The 23,457-nt window shown below is 44.7% G+C and overlaps 1 protein-coding gene across 2 annotated transcripts; it reads left to right on the top strand.

Annotated features, from left to right (window-relative positions):
• The first annotated feature begins 3,925 nt into the window (after positions 1-3,925).
• Positions 3,926-22,266, top strand: CCDC32 (coiled-coil domain containing 32). Of its 2 annotated transcripts, XM_064374851.1 has the most exons (5): positions 3,926-4,165; positions 5,434-5,551; positions 6,254-6,509; positions 11,074-11,230; positions 14,615-22,266. In XM_064374851.1, exons 3-5 carry the CDS (start codon positions 6,266-6,268, stop codon positions 14,769-14,771), a joined length of 558 nt encoding a protein of 185 aa, XP_064230921.1. In that variant the 5' UTR covers positions 3,926-4,165; positions 5,434-5,551; positions 6,254-6,265; the 3' UTR covers positions 14,772-22,266. The 2 variants fall into 2 exon arrangements, with proteins under 2 accessions (XP_064230921.1, XP_012317912.1); XM_012462489.3 differs by lacking the exon at positions 5,434-5,551.
• The last annotated feature ends 1,191 nt before the right edge of the window (positions 22,267-23,457 follow it).

The following is a 23,457-nucleotide window of genomic DNA, read 5'->3' as shown; positions in this document are numbered from 1 at the left end:
CCATCCTGAGATTAAAACTACAAATAGATTACAGGATACATTGCGAGGTTCTTAATTGCAAAATAAACCAATTCTGGCTAACTTCATCAGAGAGGGAATTATGGGAAGAATATGAGTGCCTCATAGAATTCACAAGACAGCTGGAGAATAGGCTCAGAAAAGGGCCAAATCAAAGAAAACCAAGTCTTTTGAAAGCCTGGCTTCAGGGATGTCAGGGAAGAAACCCAGTTGGGGTTCTGTAGACACCAGACACTATGTTGTGCCAAAGGACCCTTTTTTCCTGCAGCCCTGCCACCCCTTGGAGGCCCATAAATCTCCTTGTGTCTGTGTGTCCCTCTCCCAAGGTTCAGAGGACTGCAGGGGAGGACTTCCATCAGGCAAACCTCATTGGTCTGAGCCCTCACTTCCAGGTGGCTGGGGAAGAATTTAACCCCTCCTTTTTTTTTTGAGACAGAGTCTCACTCTTGCCCAGGCTGGAGTGCAGTGGCTTGATCTTGGCTCACTGCAACCTCTGCCTCCTGGGTTCAAGCGATTCTTCTGCCTCAGCCTCCCAAGTAGCTGGGACTACAGGCGCTTGCCACCACGTCCAGCTAATTTTTGTATTATTAGTGCTGCGATTACAGGCATGAGCCACAGTACCTGACCAAGACTCTAACGCCCTTTAGTATCCAGAGTGGGATTCCTCCAAATAAGGAGGCATTTCAATGTTAGTTTAAAAAACAAAAAACAAAAATCTGGACACGGTATAATTCTTATCCTATGCATTTGTATTCTGGAGAGGAAAAAGGAACATCTTTTTTAGCTAAATTTCTTCTTCAAGTCGTCAGTCTCACTAAACTAACTGAGGGGCTGCAACTGAGGTATTCACAGCTGCAGAACTTCATATGCTGGAAATCCTGATTCCTGACTCCCTCCAGAAATAAGAGGTAGAATTTTCCATTGATTGTGGGGTATATTAGAACCAAATTACTTCACAGGAGAGACATCATCCCTCAAGTCTGTCATCTTATTAAGATATTTACAGTGAGAGTAGAAACTTATCCAAAAGAAAAGTATTTATTCTTAGCTAGCTTCTCTGCTCCATAGGATTGGGGTGGGATAATTAAATGAGTAAAATACTTTGAATAGTGCCTGGCAAAACTGTGAAGACAGAAAACAGCAGAATCTTGTTCCCCCTCCCCTTCTGACCTACTAAATGAGAATCTGCACTTTAACATGGTCCCCAGGTGATTTTTCTGCATGTTAAAGTTTGAGAAGCACTGGCATAGACCATGTAGAGTAGACATTTGTCATATTCTATAAACAGTATCTTCTGAACACCCTTCTTTTGGGTGGGGGAATTTCTCACATTACATTACTGCCCCCTAGAGGTGGAAGCTAGAGTCTTCCCACACTCTTTGGAGCTTGGACAGAGGCCTTCGACCTGGGCTCCATCTCTCAGGCAGAGACTTTGGTTCAGAGGCACACAGTCGAGGAAGAGGGCCCAGTGTGAAATCTATGTCTAACAAGGTAGCAATGGAGGCATCTAATCTGGGAGGCCAACAGTAGGGGAGGTTCTCAGGTCCAGTGCCCACAACAAATGATGCCAGCTATATATGTTCAGTGGCCATAGGGTGTTCCCTGCGCAGTCTCTCAGTGAGGCTTAGATACTCTTCCTGGCTGTATAGACCTAAAGCCTGACTCTCCACCCACCTTGAGGTTCTGTGAACTACTTAATATAGTTGGAGGAATGTCTGGAGCAGACACAGTGCAGAGCATGATTTAAAGGAAAAACAGTTATACCAAGACAAGAAGCTATGGCCCAGGCGACAGCGTTCAGTATCGTAAAGATACCCGTTGTATGGCAAGCTTGGGGCAAGAGTCATTTCTCCTGATAAAGGAGTTGTAGGACCTTGCTCTAGTTTTTGTGGAAGGCTGCCCTCAGACTGGCAATCCTTCGAGCATCTGAGGGCTTAAAACCCTTCCGGATAATTGCACCTTGGTGACTGTGAACTTTACTTGGTTACTGTGCTGCTTGAAAAGCATTTTCCTATATAATTCATTGGAAGCTGCCAGCAGGTGGCGGTAACTCTGACAGCTTTGTTACTGCTGTGTGACTGAAAGCATTCTCCTATAAATTTTTTTAAAAGTAGCTTGCCAATTGATAGAGGTATTGCACACTGCACCCTCTTCACTGCACACAGCCCACTTCCATGCCTCAGTGACCTAATGGGAGTGGATCCCTTACTGTACACGGCCCACTTCCTTGCCTTGATAACCTAATGAGAATGAACCCCTTGCCGTGCACTGTCCACCTCCTAGCCTAGGTGACCTAAGGGAAATGGACCCCTTGTTTTATTGCTCACGACCCTATCACTATCCTTAAAGATAACTTCACTCACTGCCCTGCTCCCTAACCTATACAAAATAAATACTGATGCTTCTGGACATTCGGGGCCTCACTTAACTTCGCTTATAGGTGGTGTGGCCCCCCTGAGCCCATCTGTGTTTTCCTTGTACTTCTGTGTCCTCTTTATTTCTCGGATCCTGTGCCTCAGCACAGCATAAGGGACACCCCACGACCCTGTGGGGCCCTCAGCCCTACACATGGTGGCATGTGCCTGTAGTCCCAGCTACTCAAGAGGCTGAGGCAGGAGAATCGCTTGAACCCAGGAGACGGAGTTCCAGTGAGCCGAGATTGCACCAGTGTACTCCAGCCTGTGTGACAGAGCAAGACTCCATCTCAAAACAAAACAAACAAAACACAATAGGGTCACCATTAGCTATGTGCTGTACAATAGCTACATGTGGCTAATGACATTTAAATTAATTAACATTAAAAAAATTTTTGAGACAAGATCTCACTCTCATCATCCAGGCTGGAGTGCAGTGGCATGATCTTGGCTCATTGCAGCCTCAACTTCTCAAATCAGGTGATCCTCCCACCTCAGCCTCCCTAGTAGCTGAGATTACAGACATGAAACACCATGACCGGCTAATTTTTTGTATTTTTAGTAGAGACGAGATTTTGCCACATTGCCTAGGGTGGTCTCGAAATGGGCTCACATAATGCAGCTACCTTGGCCTCCCAAAGTGTTAGGATTACAGGCCAGGGGCGGTGGTGCAACTCCGCCTCCTGTGTTCAAGTGATTCTCCTGCCTCAGTCTCATGAGTAGCAGAGATTACAGGCATGCACCACCACGCCCAGCTAATTTTTGTATTTTTAGTAGAGATGGGGTTTCACCATGTTGGCCGGGCTGGTCTCGAACTCCTGACCTCAGGTGATCCACCCGCTTTGTCCTCCCAAAGTACTGGGATTACAGGAGTGAGTCACTGCGCCCAGCTGTCTATAACTCTTTACTGTTATTTGTAAACTTTTATGCCTCCATGGCGGACCCCCGTTCTAAACAACTAAGCTGTAAGGATATCCGGGACGTCTACCACATCATATGTGTCTTGAATTCAAACTCGACACGATGCTTAGAACACAGCAGGAGTTTGCTATCTATTGACTAAATGAATGAAGAAAAGCTTCATAACTTGATGAATGAGACATGGGTCTCCTGGGAGAGTAAGGAAAGAAGCCACGGAAGTGCTCTAACTTGGGTAACGAAGGGGTGAAATTTTTGGAAGACAAACACAGGCAGAGATAATTGTGAAGGAGGTGAACTGGCTCCGGAGACCAGGAAGTCAAAAATCTTGGAAATTGGGTGGGCTTCCCTATCCAAGCAGGGGCTGGAACCTTGGATCTACAAGGAATCAACTCGGCCCTCGGGAGGGGCAATCCGTTTCCCGGCAACCAGAGACCCGCCCACCGCTCGCGGCTCCGCACTTCTTCACCCGCCGAGCTCCTCTCGACCAATCGACGCACAGAACATCGTCGGGTAGGAAGGTAGTTGGAGGACTCCTAGGCTCCGTCACTCGGAGACTCCGCCCCTCCCGATTTCCTCTGAACTGCGGGCGACGGAGCTGAGCCAAGCGTTTGCTGGGCAGCTGTTGCGGAGAGTGATTTGGGGCTGGGGTGCCTAGCGTTTTGGATCTCCTACTCTGGCCCGGCTTCGAAATACCACATAGAAGTATTGGGACCTGATTCATCCCATCCAGACAGCCCTAGAGATCTGAGCGACTGAGGCCTGGGGTCTGAACGCCGGAATTTCCTGCGCGGTTCTGGACGCACTGCGGTGGGGTAAGGGGGCATGCGGGGCTCTGGTGTGAGCAAAGTCTTGGTTTTGGGTGGCTTGAAACTACTTTGGGTGGGGGTTCACTGGCGCCCTAGACATCAGTTCACCCAGGACCGCCGTGGCATATCTGGCCCTTTTACTTCCGGGCCTTTACGCTGGCTGGGCTCCGTCTCTTGGCCTTATTCAGACCTTGCCTCAGGCAGCCTTCCAGATCTCTAAGTCCCCTCAAAAGCCTCCAGGCTCTTTGCGTAGCTTTTGCTATCTGCCCTTGCTTGGGCTGCTTTCTTTATGTTTTCCAAACAGGCAGGATAGTATTTGATAAAACATGGATTCTATGCAGATGCAGTTGCTGATATAATAAACAAAACAAAACAAAACAAAAACAAAAAAACACATGGATTCTGGAGCAGCACAGATCTGGTTCTAGTCAAGGATTCCCCACATATCAGTAATATGCCCTGGGGCAGTTGCCCTTCTGAGCCTTATTTTTTCATCTGTAACATGGTGAAAATACCTATCTTTCAGTGTTTGTATTAAAATAAGAACATGAGGCATATGGCTGAACTGCATGCGCTGAGCACATAGCCCTTGCATTGTGACAGTACTCTGTGACACTTTTCACCAGGCAGGATATTCATGTATGTGGAACTGTGAAAGACCTTTAGTTTGTGTTCTGTTGAAAACAGAATTTAATTGATTGGGGATAGAACTGTTGCATTTTGGAGATTTTTGGAGAAAAGTGCAGGCTGGTTGTCCACACTGGAAATGCCCTAGAGATTTGTGTGTGTGTGTATATGTGTGGTAAAATATATGTAGCATAAAATTGACCATTTTAACTATTTTGTGTGTATGATTCAGTGGTGTTCACATTGTTGTACAACCATAACCACCATCCATCTCCAGAACTTCTTCATTTTCACAAACTGAAACCCTGTACCCATTCAATAATAACTCTCCATTCTTTCTACCTCCCAGTTCCCACTGTCCTTTCTGTTTCTATGAATTTGACTACTTAGGTGCCTTACATAAGTGGAATCACAGTATCTGCCTTTTGTGTCTGGTTTGTAGGAATTCCATTTTTTTGTTGTTTATTAATTTATGAGACAGAGTCTCATTGTGTTACCCTGGAGTGCAGTGGTGTGATCAGTCACTGCAGCCTCTACCTCCTGGGCTCAGGTGATCCTCCCACCTCAGCCTTTGGAGTAACTGGGACTACAGGCATGCACCACCACACCTGTCTAATTTTTGTATTTTTATTTTATTTTATTTTGAGATGAAGTCTCTGTCATCCAGGCTGGAGTGCAATTGCGTGGTCTCGACTCACTGCAACCTCCCCGTTTTGGGTTCAAGCAATTCTTCTGCCTCAGCCTCCTGAGTAGCTGGGACTACAGGTGCGTGCCACCACACTCAGCTAATTTTTGTATTTTTAGTAGAGACGGGGGTTTCACTATGTTGCCTAGGCTGGTCTTGAACTCCTGACCTCGTGATCCGCCCACCTTGATCTCCCAGAGTGCTGGGATTACGGGCGTGAGCCACTGTACCCAGCCTAATTTTTGTATTTTTAGTAGAGATGGGATTTTGCAGTGTTTCCCAGGGTGGTCTCGAACAACTGGCCTCAAGTGATCTGCCCACCTTGGCTTGCCAAAGTGCTGTGCTGGGATTACAGGCTGAGAGTACACTGTGCACAACCTTATGCTGTATTATTTTTTATTTTTTACACTCGCCTCTCCCTGTTTTATGCTGTATTCTTTTTTTTTTTTTTGAGACAGAGTCTTGCTCTGTCGCCAGGCTGGAGGGCAGTGGTGCAATCTTGGCTCACTGCAACTTTCGCCTCCTGGGTTCAAACGATTCTTCTGCCTCAGCCTCCCGAGAAGCTGAGACCACAGGTGCATGCCACCATGCCAGGCTAATTTTTGTATTTTTGGTAGAGACGGGGTTTTACCATGTTGGCCAGGATGGTCTCGATCTCTTGACCTCGTGACTCTCCCACCTTGGCCTCCCAAAGTGCTGTGATTACAGTCATGAGCCACCGCGCCCGGCCTATGCTGTATTTTTAAAGCCAGTTCTTACTCACTTGAGTTTCTGTTTTATAGCTTAGATTCCAAATGAAAATGTTTGAAAGTGCTGACTCTACAGCCACAAGATCTGGCCAGGATCTCTGGGCTGAAATTTGTTCCTGTCTGCCAAATCCTGAACAAGAAGATGGTGCTAACAATGCCTTCTCCGACTCCTTTGTGGATTCTTGCCCTGAAGGTGAATGCCAGAGGGAGGTGGCCGACTTTGCTGTCCAGACAGCTGTAAAGCCTTGGGCTCCCTTGCAGGATTCAGAAGTGTATTTAGCATCTCTAGGTAAGTTTGATGGCTCTAGAGAAGCATATTGAAGTTCTGTTACATCAAACTTGGTTTCCTCTCCACTTCAGAACCTCCCCACTCTGAATCTCCAAAGTCCATTATACCACTTTGTATACCTTTGTGTATGTACCTATAGCTTAGCTCCCACTTAGAAGTGAGAACATATGGCATTTGGTTTTCCATTCCTGAGTTACTTCACTTAGAGGATAATGACCTCCAACTCCATCTAAGTTGCTTCAAAAGACATTATTTTATTCTTTCTTATGGCTGAGTAGTGTTCCATGGTGTATATATTCCACATTTTCTTTAAACACTCATTGCTTGATGGGCATTTAGGTTGGTTCTATATTTTGCAATTGTGAATTGTGAAACATGTGTGCAGGTGTCTTTTTGATATAATGACTTCTTTTCCTTTGGGTAAACACTTCTTTTCATTTGGGTAAAACACCTTTTCCTTTGGGTAAACATTGCCGGATCAAATGGTAGATCTACTCTTAGTTCTTTGATAAATCTCCCTATGTTTTCCATAGAGGTTGTACTGATTTACGTTCCCATCAGCAGTGTATAAGCATTATCTTTTTACCACATCCATGCCAACATCTATTGTTTTTTGACTTTTTGATAGTGGCCATTCTGGTTAACATGGTATCTTGTGGTTTTGACTTGCATTTCCCTGATGATTAGTGATGTTGAACATTTTTTTATAGGTTTGTTAGCCATTTGTATATCTTCTCAAATCCCATTGAGAAATGTCTATTCATGTCATTTGCCCACTTTTTGTTGGGATTATTTGTTTTTTTCTTTCTGATTTGTTTGAGCTCTTTGTAGATTCTGGATATTAGTCCTTTGTTAGATACATAGTTTGCAAATACTTTCTCCCATTCTGTGGGTTGTCTGTTTGCTCTGATGATTATTTCTTTTGCTGTGCAGAAGTTTTTTAGTTTAATAGGTCCCATTTATTTATTTTTGTTTTTGTTGCATTTACTTTTGGGATCTTTGTCGCATTTACTTTTGGGATCTTTGTCATAAATTCTTTGCCTAGGCCAGTGTCTGGAAGAGTTTTCTTTTATAATTTTGAAGATTTCAAGTTTTATATCCATCTTGAGTTCATTTTTGTATGAGAGATAGGGATCTAGTTTTATTCTTCTACATGTGGCTGGCCAGTTTTTCCAGAACCATTTGTTAAATAGGGTGTCCTTTCCCCAATATATGTTGTTGTATGCTTTGTCAAAGATCAGCTGCAAACCTGGGAAGAATTATTTGAGGAAGGAAAGGCAATTCAGGTAGAAGGAACTTCTGAGGGAAGACAGAAAGAAGAGTCAGAAGAGAAGCTTGCATGATAACTAAGAAATATCTTGGGAAAACAAAAGGAATTTTGTTAATGATGTACTGGAAGAGAAAGATATGAGATAAACATAGGTGGAATGATAGAAAGATAGGAAGTAATGTGAAATTTGCCAGGAAGCCACCAAAGATAGTATAGTAATGCTTGCAGCCATGGCCTAGGGGATGAAAATTCTGTATGTGGTAGCAAGATCATCTGTTTAATGATGATAAGGAGAAGAAGCAACAGTCTGAGAAAGCTGAACAACCAGATCCCTTGGCTTGTTGGTTTTCTATGCCCAGGGCTTCTGAGAAACGTTCATGAAAGTCAGGCATGGTGGCTCACACCTATAATCCCGTTACTCTGAGAGGCTGACGTGGGAGGATCACACGTAGGCCACGAGTTTGAGACCAGCCTGGGCAGCATAGCGAGACTGTCTTTACAAAAATATTTTTTTAAATTAGCCTGAAGTGGTGGATGCCTGTAATCTCAGCTACTCAGGGGGCTGAGGTGGGAGGACTGCTTGAGCCCAGCAGTTGAGTTTACAGTTAGCTGTAATCATGCCATTGCACTCCAGCTTGGGTGACAGAGCAAGACCATGTTGAAAAAGAGAGAGAAGGCAAGCATGGTGGTTCACACTTGTAATCCCAGCACTTTGGGAGGCTGAGGCAGGTGGATCACAAGGTCAGGAGTTTGAGACCAGCATGGCCAATATGGTGAAACCCCATCTATGGTAAAAATACAAAAAAAAAATTAGTCAGGTGTGGTGATGGGTGCCTGTAATCCCAGCTACTTAGGAAGCTGAGGCAAGAAGAATCACTTGAACCTGGGAGGCAGAGGTTACAGTGAGCCGAGATCACGCCTTTGCACTCCATCCCAGGTGACAATGCAAGATTCCATCTCAAAAAAAAGAAAAAGAGAGAGAGGAAGAGAAGGAAAGAGAGAGAGCACTTTGGAAGGCCAAGGTGGACAGATCACATGAGGTCAGGAGTTCAAGATCATCCTGGCCAACATGGCAAAACCCTGTCGCTACTAAAAATACAAAAATTAGCCAGGTGTGGTGGTGTGCACCTGTAATCCAAGCTACTTGGGAGGCTGAGGCAGGAGAATCGCTTGAACCCAGGAGGCGGAGGTTGCAGTGAGCCAAGATCATGTCACTGCACCCCAGCTTGCGACACAGAGTGAAACTGTCTCAAAAAAAGAAAAAGAAAAGAAAGAAAGAAGAAAGAAGACAGTGATGATTTTCATTAGTGAAGACTGGCTTGGAAAGTTAACTTATCTTTCCTAAAGTCAGTTAAGAAGTTTTCATCTTGAAGAAAATAAGAGTTATTTCTGTTGCCTATGGCATGCACTGGGAGACAGTGGCAGACAGGTACATGTTAACGCCCATATCTGCCTGCCCTATTGAAATCACACCTGACCAAGGACTCAGCATACTTAGAGAGGAGAAGATCTTTTCCAGCCCAAAAGAGTACCTTCTACCTTGACAACTGAGGCCAGACAATACGAAGTTTTTGTTGCTAAATAACCTATATCAAAGAGAATCCACTGATAAGAGCAGTAATTAAAATCTAAGTTAAATGTATGCTATGTATAACCCTTTTTATATCCTTAAGGAGATGACAAACCCCCCAAATATTTAACATATATCGATTGCAGGTTTTTTTACATGGGTGAGCTCTTGGTGGTGATAACAGGAACAAAAGGTATTTGCTTTGATCAATGAGTGTTAGCTGATGTGACTTTTTTATAAATGAAAACAGAACTGCAGATCATAGTTTCTATTGGTTCTGAGCTTGATGTTTACCACCCTACCCTGCCATCATTTATCTATGTACTTATAGTTGAAGGCAAAACTAAATTAAGGCAGATGGTAAATGGTTATGTCCTTTCTTGTATTCTTCAAAAGGGAAAATCTGTTAAACAATTAGAGATAAAAAGCAAAGAAGAGTAATTTAACCTCTACCATCAAGAAGCCATAAGGGCCACTCTCATGAGATTAGAAGACGTTTGTTTTTATTAGACTCCAACATCCAGGCCACAAGTTGAGCAACTTTAAAAAACGTTGGGAGATTCTTTTTCTTTTTGAGGGGGACAGTCTCACTCTGTTGCCCAGGCTGGAGTGCAGTGGTGAGATCTCAGCTCACTGCAACCTCTGCCTCCCAGGTTCAAGCAATTCTCCTGACTCAGCCTCCTGAGTACTGGGACTACAGGCGCATGCCACCACGCCTGGCTAATTTTTTGTATTTTTAATAGAGATGGGGTTTCACCGTGTTAGCCAAGATGGTCTCAACCCCCTGACCTCATGATCCGCCCACCTTGGCCTCCCAAAATGCTGGGATTACAGGCATGAGCCACTGTGCCCGGCTGGGAGATTCTTTTCTTTTAACAAGAATTTAATCACACATAGAGATTTTAAAGGTCTCTTATTACTGAGTTCTCCTCAAGTCAATTTTAATATCTAATGAGCCATGGATCTTTCGTCATTTTCTCTAATTCTTTCTCATGACATTTGGAAACCACTTCATGTTACTGTAACGAAAAGAAAAACCACTTACTCCTCAGAAAGATTATTTTCAAGGAGTTGAAAAAGACAGTCGTATACATATGTCAAACCAGGGAAAGCAAGCATTCCTCAGAGAGATACCTGCTGGGCTTATGTGATTTCAAAGAAAACATGTCATTGATTTATTTATGAGAACCTATGGCTTTTCCCTTTTCTGGGGTTAAACATTATTTGATACAATGCAAGGTGAGGACTTTGTAAAGGGAAGAAGAATGTTCTTAAAAAATGACCTCTTTTAGGCCGGGCGCGGTGGCTCACGCCTGTAATCCCAGCACTTTGGGAGGCCGAGGCGGGTGGATCACGAGGTCAAGAGATCGAGACCATCCTGGTCAACATGGTGAAACCCCGTCTCTACTAAAAATACAAAAAATTAGCTGGGCATGGTGGCGCGTGCCTGTAATCCCAGCTACTCAGGAGGCTGAGGCAGGAGAATTGCCTGAACCCAGGAGGCGGAGGTTGCGGTGAGCTGAGATCACCCCATTGCACTCCAGCCTGGGTAACAAGAGCGAAACTCCGTCTCCAAAAAAAAAAAAAAAAAAAGACCTCTTTTGCAGGGAATGTGGATGTCCTAATCAGCGAGAGAATTTTTAAGTTGGTATTTTGAGTTTTAGATTTAGTTAAAATTTCATCTCATACTCACTTTCCTTATTAAGCTCTACTTCTCTCTCTAGAGAAAAAGCTAAGAAGAATCAAAGGTTTAAATCAGGAAGTGACTTCTAAGGACATGCTTCGAACCCTGGCCCAAGCCAAGAAGGAATGCTGGGATCGGTTCCTCCAGGAGAAGTTAGCCTCAGAGTTCTTTGTGGATGGACTTGATTCTGATGAGAGGTAATAGATTCCCAGGCTAGTTCCAGCTGAAATCATACTTTATGTAGTTGCTCTATTTGTTTTTAGCCCAACAGTAGATTTTTAAGAACACACTTTTTTGCCAAAAAGCAAATGCTGCAGCTACATGTTGGTCACAGATTGAATAGAGTTGAGGATAAACCATTGTGTTCATTTTTAAGTATGCGATGCACTTGAGAAGGTAGTAATCAATCAATCTCTTTTATTTTCTTGAATTCTTTCTCATGAGGTTTAGAAACCATGTTACTATAACAAAAGAAAAAACCATTTAATCCTCAGATTATTTTCTGGAACTATCTCTTTATCTCTTCTTACCTCTGAATTTCCACCACCTTACAGATTTTTTGTTTGTTTTTTGTTTTTTTTTGAGACGGAATCTCACTCTGTTTCCCAGGCTGGACTGCAGTGGCACGATCTTGGCTGACTGCAATCTTTGCCTTCTGGGTTCCAGTGATTTTTGTGCCTCAGCCTCCCGAGTAGCTGGGACTACAGGAGTGCGCCACCACATCCAGCTACTTTTTGTATTTTTAGTAGAGATGGGGTTTTACCATGTTGGCCAGGCTGGTCTCGAACTTCTGACCTCAGGTGATCTGCCCACCTTGGCCTCCCAAAGTGCTGGGATTTCAGGCGTGGGCCATTGTGCCCAACCTGGCTTACAGAATTATTGTCAAATTGTAGCCACTCAATGAATTTATGTAGACTAAATGAATGAATTTATGAAGCGCCCACTGTGTGATAGCACTGTGCTTGGCATAAGGGAGGGAATGGTATAAGGAAGTTTTAGACCCATTTGGTTTTGTCCTCAGCACTACTTGAGGGCCGTTGACAAATATATATGAAGAGATACCTAACAATACTAGGCAGCAATAAGAGAAGACCGGTTGAGAAGTGACAGAACATGCTTTGAGAATTGAAAGACCACTGAGCTCCCTCCTGGCTTTGGTGTTTTGCCATAGAGGGAGGCAGGACTTGAACAGTATCTGCAGGTGGTTTAGATGCAGAAGGATAGAGAGAGCCTGCTGGCACAGTGAACAGGAATGGGGCTTGACACTCAGGAAATTGGCTCTGCCACTTACTGGTTGTATGTTCTTGAGTAAGTAACCTGTGTGTGCCTCAGTTTCCTGATCTGTGAAATGGGAGCAGTCAGCTCTTACCTCATAAGTTGTTATGAAGGTTAAATGAGTTACTATTTGTAAAGGGAATAATGCCTAGCACATGGTAAGCACTACAGAAGTGTTGGCTGTTACTAACATTATTCTTCCTAACAGAATTTTAGAGTTTTGTAAGAAATTATTCAAAATAAAAATCAATGGGGGAGTAAAAAATTGAATGTTAACAAAAGGTCTTAGGGAAATGTGATTTAATTTGAGTTTGTAACATATGGAGATTGGTAGATTGGTGTTGAGAGTCCCATCATGTCAGAGGAAGTAATGCTGCTGAAATCAGGACAGTATGTGAATAAAACTTCATAGGCACATTTACTTACAAATTTGCAAAATACTTTCACTTACATTATCTCAAATGCTGAATCAGCATGGCTATAGATGCTTCAGAAATCAGCATAGCATCTAAGGTCAGGCCAACTACCCTCTGAGGGTTCAGGAAATCATATCCATTTTGCTTTTTTCTATCTTTAAAGGTCTAACCTAATTAAGTCTTAAATTGCTCCAAACATAGGAGATTTGAAGATGCAGACTCCTGACCCACTGATAATTTGGTATTTACTTATATTCTCTCTCCCCCGAATAATTCCCTCCTCTACAGCTCTGAGAGGAAAAGACAAAACTTCTCCTGTGTCATTCTCGAGTAGAAATCCTCTTTCTTTGAAGTCAGATCAGCATGTTCCTGTGGATTTATCAATATGTAAAATAATGTGGTTTTTCCCTTCTGTATGGAAATAATTTGAACAATTCTATGAAAAGCGTGGTAAATCAAGATTAAATGCTATGTCACACCTGATTCCCCTGAGCTGTGAGCACTAGAGTCAATCAGCTGCTCTCATTGCCCTCTCACATTTGGATTTTTCTCCAGAGCCTACATCTGTGGGAATGTTTCTATCATTGTTCAGAACAAACACCAGGAAACACTAGCTGTGCATTTGTTTTCAAACTTCAAAATTTATCTTTTAAGCAGAGGCCATTTTGCAATGGGGTTGTATAGGTCTTTATGTATGTGAGGGCCAGGTTCATGACCCTCCTTGTGGTGTGCTTTTGGCAAGGGAGTAATGGGCTGGGAAATCCAACTGTCCAAAACATAATTCCCCTATACACCCAGAGATGTCTGAAATCTGCTGTTATGGTATTCTTTCTTAAGACTTTGTGCTATTGAGGAACACAGAATAAAGTTGACATTATTTCTAGTCACTTATATTTTACTGGGACTAATAGATTTAGGGTATAGGGTCCTGTAAGGAAGGTGGGTAGGGGACCTTGAGCTTGACAATTACATCTCCCCTCTCCCTACAGATCCAGACAAAAAGAGAGGCCTCTGGCATAGTAGTCATTCCCTTGTGGGGGATATTTGCTGCTCAGATGTTTTTATCTTAGGGACTTGCTATAGGATGAAATAAACAAAATAATAAACCCACAAAAAAGTGGTATAAGTATAATGGAGTCCCAGATTGCCTCAGCTATAAGAGGCAAAAGATGCTCAGATTTCTGCCTCAGTAATAATTTGGTATTTATTTATTTATGCAACAGAATCTTGCTTTGTCACCCAGGCTGCAGTGCAATGGTGTGATCTCAGCTTCCTGCAACCTCCATCTCCTAGGTTCAAGCAATTTTCCTGCTCAGCCTCCTGAGTAGCTGGGATTACAGGCACGCACCACTACACCCAGCTAATTTTTGTATTTTTTTAGTATAGATGGGGTTTCACCATGTTGGTCAGGTTGGTCTCAAACTCCTGACCTCAGGTGATCTGCCTGTCTCGGCCTCCCAAAGTGCTGGGATTACACGCATGAGCCACTGTGCCCAGCCATAATTTGGTATTTATCTGAGTGTTTCTTTTCCTTGACAATTTCTCGCCTCTCCTGTTTTGAGTGAAAAAAGACCTATCTTTAGGCCTTTAGGACTGAGGCATAAACTCTTTAGCTGTTCTCATCAAGCCTTCATAGGCTTTGCATTTTAAGGGATGCTGCCTGGTGCTGCCTGTAGCCAAAGTGCCCAGTATGGGGTAAATTATGTGCAGAACTGCCAGGATGCACAGCTGCCAGAGGAGTATCCTTCTTCTCCCCAAGTTAGCAGTAAAAAACCACTGTAGGAAGAAATTGGTAGTTGGTGGGAAGGTAATGTTTGAGTAACTGAGATAATCACTAAGTAATTAATCAGTGAGGTCTGACACTACCACCCTTTTCTTATGCCTTTTCAGCACCTTGGAACATTTCAAGAGGTGGCTCCAGCCAGATAAAGTAGCCATCAGCACAGAAGAGGTCCAGTATCTGATTCCTCCAGAGTCACAGGTTGAGAAGCCAGTGGCTGAGGACGAGCCAGCAGCTGGGGACAAGCCAGCAGCAGCAGAACAGTAAATTACACACACACACACCCATGCCGAGCAGCTGTCTCAGGTCCAGAGGGAGCAGCGTGGAGCTCAGCAGCAGAAACAGGGAGAAATCCACTGAGGGAAAAATACCCAAGTTTCCACTCCACAAAGAAAATAGCTGCAAGCCCATGGGGATTTACTTGGGGCTGGCATGTGTGACTGTCTCGGATGAAGTGACTGATCCAGTGCGCACTGGATCAAAATGCTGCTTTCCTCTGTGTCTCACAGCTTGGCTGAGCTCTGTCACTGCAGGTTAGAAGCTTGCTAAGGATTGAATGTGAAAATACTTGGAGAAACTGAGGCCCCTCATGTGTAATGTGTAAGTTAAGTGAGCCATATTTTTTCTTGCCTCTTCTGGACATTATTGCTTGTGTCCCAAGCATTCCTTGGTGAATTGTCAGGGGTGAGTGGGGCCAGGAAGAGTGAAGTCTGCTTCTTGAATCCAAGCCCCATCTGGGCTTCTCTAACAAATGTGTAGTAAGTATAAGGACTCCAGGGAGAGAGGCTGGGCTGTGTCATTTTTTCCTTATGAAGAAAACGAGCAAAAGAAGTGTGAAAATGTGGGTGTTTATGTCTGTATATATATATATATATTTTTATTTCATGCATGGCTTCTCTTCCAGCTTCCTCCTGCACTTAAAAAGGGCCAGGTTCTGGCCGGGCGCAGTGGCTCACACCTGTAATCCCAGCACTTTGGGAGGCCGAGGCAGGCGGATCACGAGGTCAATAGATCAAGACCATCCTGGCCAACATGGTGAAACCCCGTCTCTACTAAAAAATACAAAAATTAGCTGAGCATGGTGGCGCGCGCCTGTAGTCCTAGCTACTTGGGAGGCTGAGGCAGGAGAATTGCTTGAACCCAGGAGGCGAGAGGTTGCAGTGAGCTGAGATTGCGCCACTGCACTCCAGCTGGGCGCCTGGCGACAGAGCAAGACTCTGTCTCAAAAAAAAAAAAAGGGCCAGGTTTCAAATTAGACTTGTAAATATGCTGTTAGTGTTTGACACTACCCCTGGGTAGTTCCAAACATCTTCCTTGTGGCAGCTTTCCTGGCTGAGCCCGAGCTTCCCTCCCTGTTTATTGTGTTCATGTTCAGTATGTGTTGTCCACGTAAAACTTTTCTCCATGGAATAGCAGTGTCTATGGTGCTCGTAACACAACTCCTCCCAGAAGGATGCTCCCAGGCAGCAGGAGGTAAAAACACATACATGTCAAGGCACGGGAGCTGGCCACCTTTGCCAGCCTCCTGTTACTAGCATGTGCCCTCTGACAGTCCAGACTTTGGTGTTCTGAGGGTAGGATTCTGAAGCCTTAGCTCCATGGACCTTCTTTCTGGGTAACAGTTTACAAATCCCTAATGATCAGTAGGGTGGCTATAAAAATCTGATCCAGAGGGAGCTAAAAGAAAAAATAAAGTAAATAAACAAATCTTCTGAGAACATTTGCTCTTTTTTTTTTTGGAGGCAGGGTCTCACTTTGTTGCCCAGGCTGGAGTGCAGTAGTGCAATCATATAGTTCACTGTAACCTCAAACTCCTGAACTGAGGTGATCCTCCCGCCTCAGCCTCCCAAGTAGTTGGAATTACAGGTGCAAGCCACCACACCCCACTACTGTTTGGTCATTTCTAAATCAAGTATTTTCCTTGCCCAAAAGGACAGGAAACAACTAGGTGGTTCCATATACTTGCTTAGTGATATGAATATTTTAATTCTAATATTCAGATACACTTTCCTTTTTTTCTTTTTTTTTTTTTTTTGAGACAAAGGTCTCCTCACTCTGTCACCCAAGTTGGAGTGCAGTGACAATCATGGCTCACTACAGCCTCAACCTTCCAGGCTCAATCCATCCTGCCTCAGCTTCTCCTGAGTAGGTACGATTATAGGCGTGTGCCACCATGCCTGGTTAATTAAAAAAAATTTTTTTTGTAGAGACAGGTCCCCATTATTTTGTCCAGGTTAGTCTCGAACCTCTGGGCTCAAGTTGTCCTCCCACCGTGGCCTCCCAAAGTGCTGGGATTGAAGGTTCAAGCCACCATGCCTGGCTCTTTCCTTTCTTTTCATTGACTAATGGTTAACTTTTTTTTGAGACAGCATCTCACTCTATTGAACAGGCTGGAGGGCAGTGGCATGGTCTCAGCTCACCACAGTCTTTACCTCAGGCTGCTGCGTATCTGGGAGACTACAGGTGCCCACCACCATGCCTGGCTAATTTTTTATATTTTTTGTAGAGATAGGATTGCACCATGTTGCCCTGGCTGGGTTAACACCTTTATTAGTAGATTTAGTAGCTTTATTCCTACTGCTTTTTTTTTTAAAACAGAGTTTGACACTGTCACCCAGGCTATAGTGCAGTGGCGCGATCTCGGCTCACTGAAATCTCCACCTCCTGGGTTCAGGCAGTTACCCTGCTTCAGCCTTCCAAGTAGCTCGGACTACAGGTGTGTGCCACCATGCCCAGCTAATTTTTTTGCATTTTTAGTAGAGACAGGGTTTCACCACGTTGGCCAGGATGGTCTTGATATCCTGACCTCGTGATCCACCCACTTCGGCTTCCCAAAGTGCTGGGATTACAGGCGTGAGCCACTGCCCCTGGCCTCCTACTGCTTTTTTTTTTTTTTTTTTTCTGAGACGGAGTTTTGCTCGTTACCCAGGCTGGGGTGCAATGGCGCGATCTTGGCTCACCGCAACCTCTGCCTCCTGGGTTCAGGCAATTCTCCTGCCTCAGCCTCCTGAGTAGCTGGGATTACAGGCACGCGCCACCATGCCCAGCTAATTTTTTGTATTTTTAGTAGAGACGGGGTTTCACCATGTTGACCAGGATGGTCTCGATCTCTTGACCTCGTGATCCACCCGCCTCAGCCTCCCAAAGTGCTGGGATTACAGGTGTGAGCCACTGCGCCCGGCTCCTACTGCTTTTTATTGGAAGGATACATGTGACACAGAGAGTGGCTCTCTGTAGCCCCTGGGCACCATAGAGGAAGCCAGAGTAATGTTGGTCATCCAGCCCTGGTCCAGGCTTGCAGGCTGCCGTTTCCACCTGGAGTTCAGATGCCAGGCCTCACTCCTCTCCAGGGCCATCTGATGGCTTTCAGGATAGATTTTTTTGTGTGTGTGAGACTTAGTTTTGCTCTTGTCGCCCAGGCTGGAGTACAATGGCATAATCTCGGCTCACTGCAACCTCTACCTCGTGGGTTCAAGTGATTCTCCTGCCTCAGCCTCCCAAGTAGCTGGGATTACAGGTGCGCCACCACACCCGGCCAATTTTTTGTGTTTTTAGTAGAGACGAGGTTGGTCAGGGCTATCCTTGAACTCCTGACCTCAGGTGATCCAGCTGCCTCGGCCTCCCAAAGTGCTGGGATTACAGGCGTGAACCACTGCATCCAGCCCAGGATAGATTTTTTAAAGAAAGAAAAACTAAAATTTTTCCTCTCCCTGCATGATAAACAAACAAAAATTATTCTTCCTCAGAAACAACAATTTAAGGAAAAAAAAAAAAAAAGCAATGAGGTCCCAAAACACTCTCCCAAAGTGCAGATCATGGGACAGTAAGAGAATGTTTCTGTACCCAAAAATAGAGTTTCTGTCATTCAGGCAAGATTCTAGCTTTTCCTTTTCCCTACTTCCCATTTTCTCTTTTTTTTTTTTAAAGACGGGGTTTTACCATATTGGCTAGGCTGGTCTCGAACTCCTGACCTCAGGTGATCCGCCCGCCTCAACCTCCCAAAGTGCTGGGATTACAGGTGTGAGCCACTGCGCCTGGCCCTACTTCCCATTTTCTACCTCAGAAACAGAAACTGGAATATGAGAGGGTGGAGAATTGCTTTAGAGGAACTGAAATGGAGTTGTAAGACTGAGTGGTTTCTAGCCTATGTGTAAACCTGGGTAAGGTGGGAGAGGAGCTCTGCACTAGAGGCACAACTCCACGGAACCCAGTGAATTGTAACTATAGTTTCTTTCTTTTCTTTTTTTTTTTTGGGAGATAGAGTCTCGCTCTGTAGCCCAGGCACTGGATTGCAGTGGCGTGATCTCGGCTCACTGCAACCTCCGCCTCCCGGGTTCAAGAAATTCTGCCTCCGCCTCCTAAGTAGCTGGGACTACAGGCGCGTGCCACCACCCCCAACTAATTTTTTGTATTTTCAGTAGAGATGGGGTTTCACCATGTTGGCCAGGATGGTCTCGATCTCCTGACCTGGTGATACACATTCCTCAGCCTCCCAAAGTGCTGGGATTACAGGTGTGAGCCACTGTACCCCATGTAACTGTAGTTTCTTAATTGATTTAGAGGTGACAGCTTAAACAATGGCTCTAAAAGAAGGTGAAGCTCCCTTTATCAAAACCATATTTGACCTTGGATCCCAAAGCTAACTTGTTAATATAGATTTATCTTAGGCGAGTGAAGTGGCACTAAATTTGAAACTGAGAATCTTGGGTGCCATCTTTATCTGTCTTGTGGCTTCCTGAATGGTCGTAAATAAGTCAAGTGACCTGTTCATGTTCCAGTTCCTTTTTAGTGATTGGACTAACCATAGGAAAAAATAGTTTTGGACCAAAATGCTGATCTGTTTCCTTTGACCCTGAAAACTCTAAGGAACTCCAGTTAAGGCTTCCTCAACTCGGTAAGATTTATAAGTTGGTAGAGTCTTACTTATCACCCCTAGCTTTCTTCCTTCCTCCTCCTTAGTGAAACAGGCAGCAAGTTAGAGCAAATGGAGCAATATTTAGTGCTAAGCCTTAGAGCCAGGGGAGGGTAATCAACAGGGGCCAAGCTGTAATGACTTGGTACACCCAGAGAAGGCTGGGCTGGAGCCAGGCAGATAACCTAAGTGACTGCCACTGTTCTCTCTCGGCACATACACGTGCTCATCACCCAGTGCCAGGCGAGATCAGAGCTGGAGTGACATAGGCATGAATCCAGTGTCTGATCCAGAAATAGGCCCTGGCTGTAGGCGCAGCAAGTAAACAAACGTCCCGCCAGCTGTGGCTGAGGTGCAGACCTGCCCACCAGGACCATTGCTGGAAGATCACTCCCTGGCCCTGCTTTGGAAGGAGTCCTCCAAGGCTGAGAACAGCCCCAGCCACATGAAGCAAAAATTCTAAATTATCCCAACCAGCTTTGGCCCTACTTCAGTTATAAGACTCAAGATAAGCCAGGTGTGGTGGCTCACCACCTGTAATCCTAGCACTTTAGGAGGCCAAGGCAGGCGGATTACCTGAGGTCAGAAGTTCGAGAACAGCCTGACCAACATGGTGAAACCCCATTTCTACTAAAAATACAAAAAACAATAGCCAGGCATGGTGTCAGGCACCTGTAATCCCAGCTACTCGGGAGGCTGAGGCAGGAGAATCGGTTGAACCCGGGAGATGGAGGTTGTAGTGAGCCGAGACTGCACCACTGCACTCCAGCTTGGGTGCAAGAGCGAGACTTTGTCTCAAAAAAAAAAAAAAAAAAAAGACTCAAGATGGAATACTGCCATTGCCATCTTAGGTTTGTTCGAGGGCTGTTTACTGGAACCCAGGAATAGGTTGTTTAGGGCAGAGATTCATTCATCTAAACAATATTGGTTGAGCCCCTGCCATGCTCCAGGCACTGTGCAAGGTGTTAAATAAAGCAGAACAGCATCTTCCCACATAGAATGATGGAGGGGGAATAGAGCCAACCTCATTAATTCTGTGGAAGGTGTAAGCAGAGGTGCTTTGAGAGCATGTGGGAAGGAGATATGAGAGCCCTAGACTAGTTGGGGTAGGGTGGGAAAGAGGCTGTGTTAGGGAGCTGAGTCCATAGAAATGAGTAGGAATGAGAGGAAATAGAAGAGTAAGAGCGTGGGGACCAAGAGGAGTCCCAGAAGGAAAACAGCACGTACAAAGGCCTAAAGGCAAAAGAAAACTTGGAGGATGGAAGGTAGTTCAGTGTAGCTGGAGCATAAAGAACAAAGGAGGGACAGACAAGAGGTGAGGGTGGAAATTAATAAGGCCAGGTGTGAAGGGTTTTATAAACCATGTTAAGGAGTTAAGAGTTTATTGTGGGAGAACAGGGAGCTAATGGCTGATTTTAAGAGGGGCAGTGACAAGATGAGATTTACATCTAGAGATTTACATCTAGAAGGTTATGGCTGCCAGGGGTTTGCCACAATTAAAGTGATTGAGGGTGGACAAGTTATTCACACTTGGCAGTGATACATGTCTACGTGAAATGGTTTTTGTTTTTATTTTCTACTTCAATTTTTGTTATTTTTTTCCCTGCTGCAGAACAAGTAGAATCATGTATGGCAGATTGTATTTTCCAAAGATGGCCAAATCAGTGTATCCCATCCCACACATTCATGTTCCAGAGTGTTGCGGACACTCCTCCACTGAAATGTTGGTCAATATTTCCTCCCTTTGAACATGGGAAGACCTATGTAACTACCTTGCTAATAGAGTACAGCACAAATAATGGGACTTCTGAGGCAAGGTCATAAAAGCACTCCACCCGGGGTCTCTGTCTCTCACCGGGGTCTCTATCTCTCACCATGCTCCTTGATAATTCTGAGCCAGCATGTAAGAAGTCAGCCACAGAGAGAAAGAGAAGACCAGGGAGTCTCAGCTGTTTGAGTCTTCCCACCCCAGGCATCAGACATATAAGTAAATGATTCAAATGATTTAATCCCCCAGCTTTTAAGCTGTCCCAGCTGACACCAGGTGGTACAGAGACAAGCTATTCCTGCAAAGACCTACAGATTCATGAACAAAATAAATGTCATGGTTTAAGCCAGTAAGTTTTGGGTTGATTTGTTATTCAGCAATAGATAACCAATGCACCATAAGCTAAATGTCAGGTTTTATGTAGCTAATTTTTAAGTATTTTATTTTGCAGCCCCCTCTAGTTTGATGGTTGCAGAATTTAATACTTAATACTTACACTGGCTACAGTATGGAGAGGGCAAAACTGGACGCAGGAGACCAGCTGTGAGGTGGCTGCAGTTGTCTAAGAAAGAGATAACAGTACTTGAGAACATTTTCCACTTAGGATGTAGAATACTGCAAGAAAATGTCCCTCCCATCCTAACAATGTGAAAAAGCCGGTACAAAATCATAACTTTTCTTGAGCCCATCAGAAAGCCAAGGTCACAAAGCAACCAAATAAAGTCCTCCAAGGAGAGATAGTGACAGATCAACTGTTTCAACTTTGGCAAAGATGTGGCTGTCATTACAAGTGGGTAAGAAGAAAACTATAAAAATGTTAACAAATACAGAGGAGTCTGCACGTAAAGGCAACTTTTCTTCTACAGGCTTCCCCTGGGGTTCATGGGAAAAGTGGGAGCACGGTAGCGATGGAGGCGATGTTCTTTCTTGGTGACGCATGCGTGCGGCTGCTGGTGGAAAGCAAAAACCCTCAACTTCCACAATCATCCTCTCTTTTAAGCAAAAGCCTTAATCCACTGGGGGAGGGGTAACAAACTATTGCTTCAGTGTGGGGAATAAAAGCAAAACTTATCTGCTTCTGGTGAGGTGTCAAAGCCTTCTTGCCCTTCTTGAACACATGCAAAGACCCATTGGTCCTGGGACTAGAAGCAGAAACCCCCTACCCAGGGGCAGAAGCAGGAAACTGTCCTGGCCTGAGGATTCAAGCAAAGGTCCACTCGTGGGGAGGATGAGAACTCTGGCCAATCCCAGATGAACCACAGGTGTAAGGCAGAGTTCGGCTGCCCGGGGGAAGAGAAGCAGAAACATGGAGAAAGCCCACTGCTGAATTTCAGTTGCCTAGGACCTGTTTAAGACTGATGCTGGGCCAGAATAACAGAGAATCAACCCTGCTCTGCCCTGCCTGAGCCTGGCACCAGATCACAAGCAACGCAAGTCTCCTTTTGGCTGAAAAGCTGAGGGTGGGACAGCAACACTGAGGAAGCCCTAACACCCTAGTCCTCACTCTAAGCAGCCCAACACTAAAGGAATTTAAAATCTGGGGTACACTGAAGTTAATGAGAGCACAACGAAACCCATCCCACACATTTCATGTTCCAGTGTGGAACTCCTAACAAGGCTGACTCAACCCCCCAGACCAACGGGCTGATGGAAAAGGCAGGCCCACTCCCAGACACAGATACTATTTACCTCAGTCTCTGCTGCTCTATACACCATGGGCATTTAGTTTAAAAACTGCAAAATACAGGTCGGGCCCTGTGGCTCACCCCTGTAATCCCAACAATTTGGCAGGCTGAGGCAGGTGGATAACCTGAGGTCAGGAGTTCGAGACCAGCCTGGTCAACATGGTGAAACCCTGTCTCTACTAAAATACAAAAATATCCTAGGTGTGGTAGTATGTGCCTGTAATCCCAGCTACTCCAGAGGCTGAGGCAGGATAATTGCTTGAAGCTGGGAGCCTGTGGTTGCAGTGAGCGGAGATGGCCCCACTGCACTCCAGCCTGAGCAACACAGCAAGACTCTGTCTCAAAAAAAATTTTTTTTTGCAAAACAAAAAAGCAAGAAAAAAAAACCCAATCCATTCTCAAAAGATGAATCAGCAGAACCAGACTCACAGATGACACAGATATTGGAACTATCAGGGAATTAAAATAATTATAATTACTATGCAGTATAGTGGGGAAAGGTGGGCAACTTGCATGAACAGATGGGGAATTTTGGCAGAGACATGGAAACTAAGAGAAAGTAAAATGAGACTAGGCATGGTGGCTCAT

This window comes from Aotus nancymaae, unplaced genomic scaffold (genome assembly GCF_030222135.1).
Source record: "Aotus nancymaae isolate 86718 unplaced genomic scaffold, 86718_ANA_hifiasm-v0.15.2.pri h1tg000011l, whole genome shotgun sequence".
Lineage (NCBI taxonomy): Eukaryota > Metazoa > Chordata > Mammalia > Primates > Aotidae > Aotus > Aotus nancymaae.
This window is presented reverse-complemented; position numbering and strand designations above follow the sequence as displayed.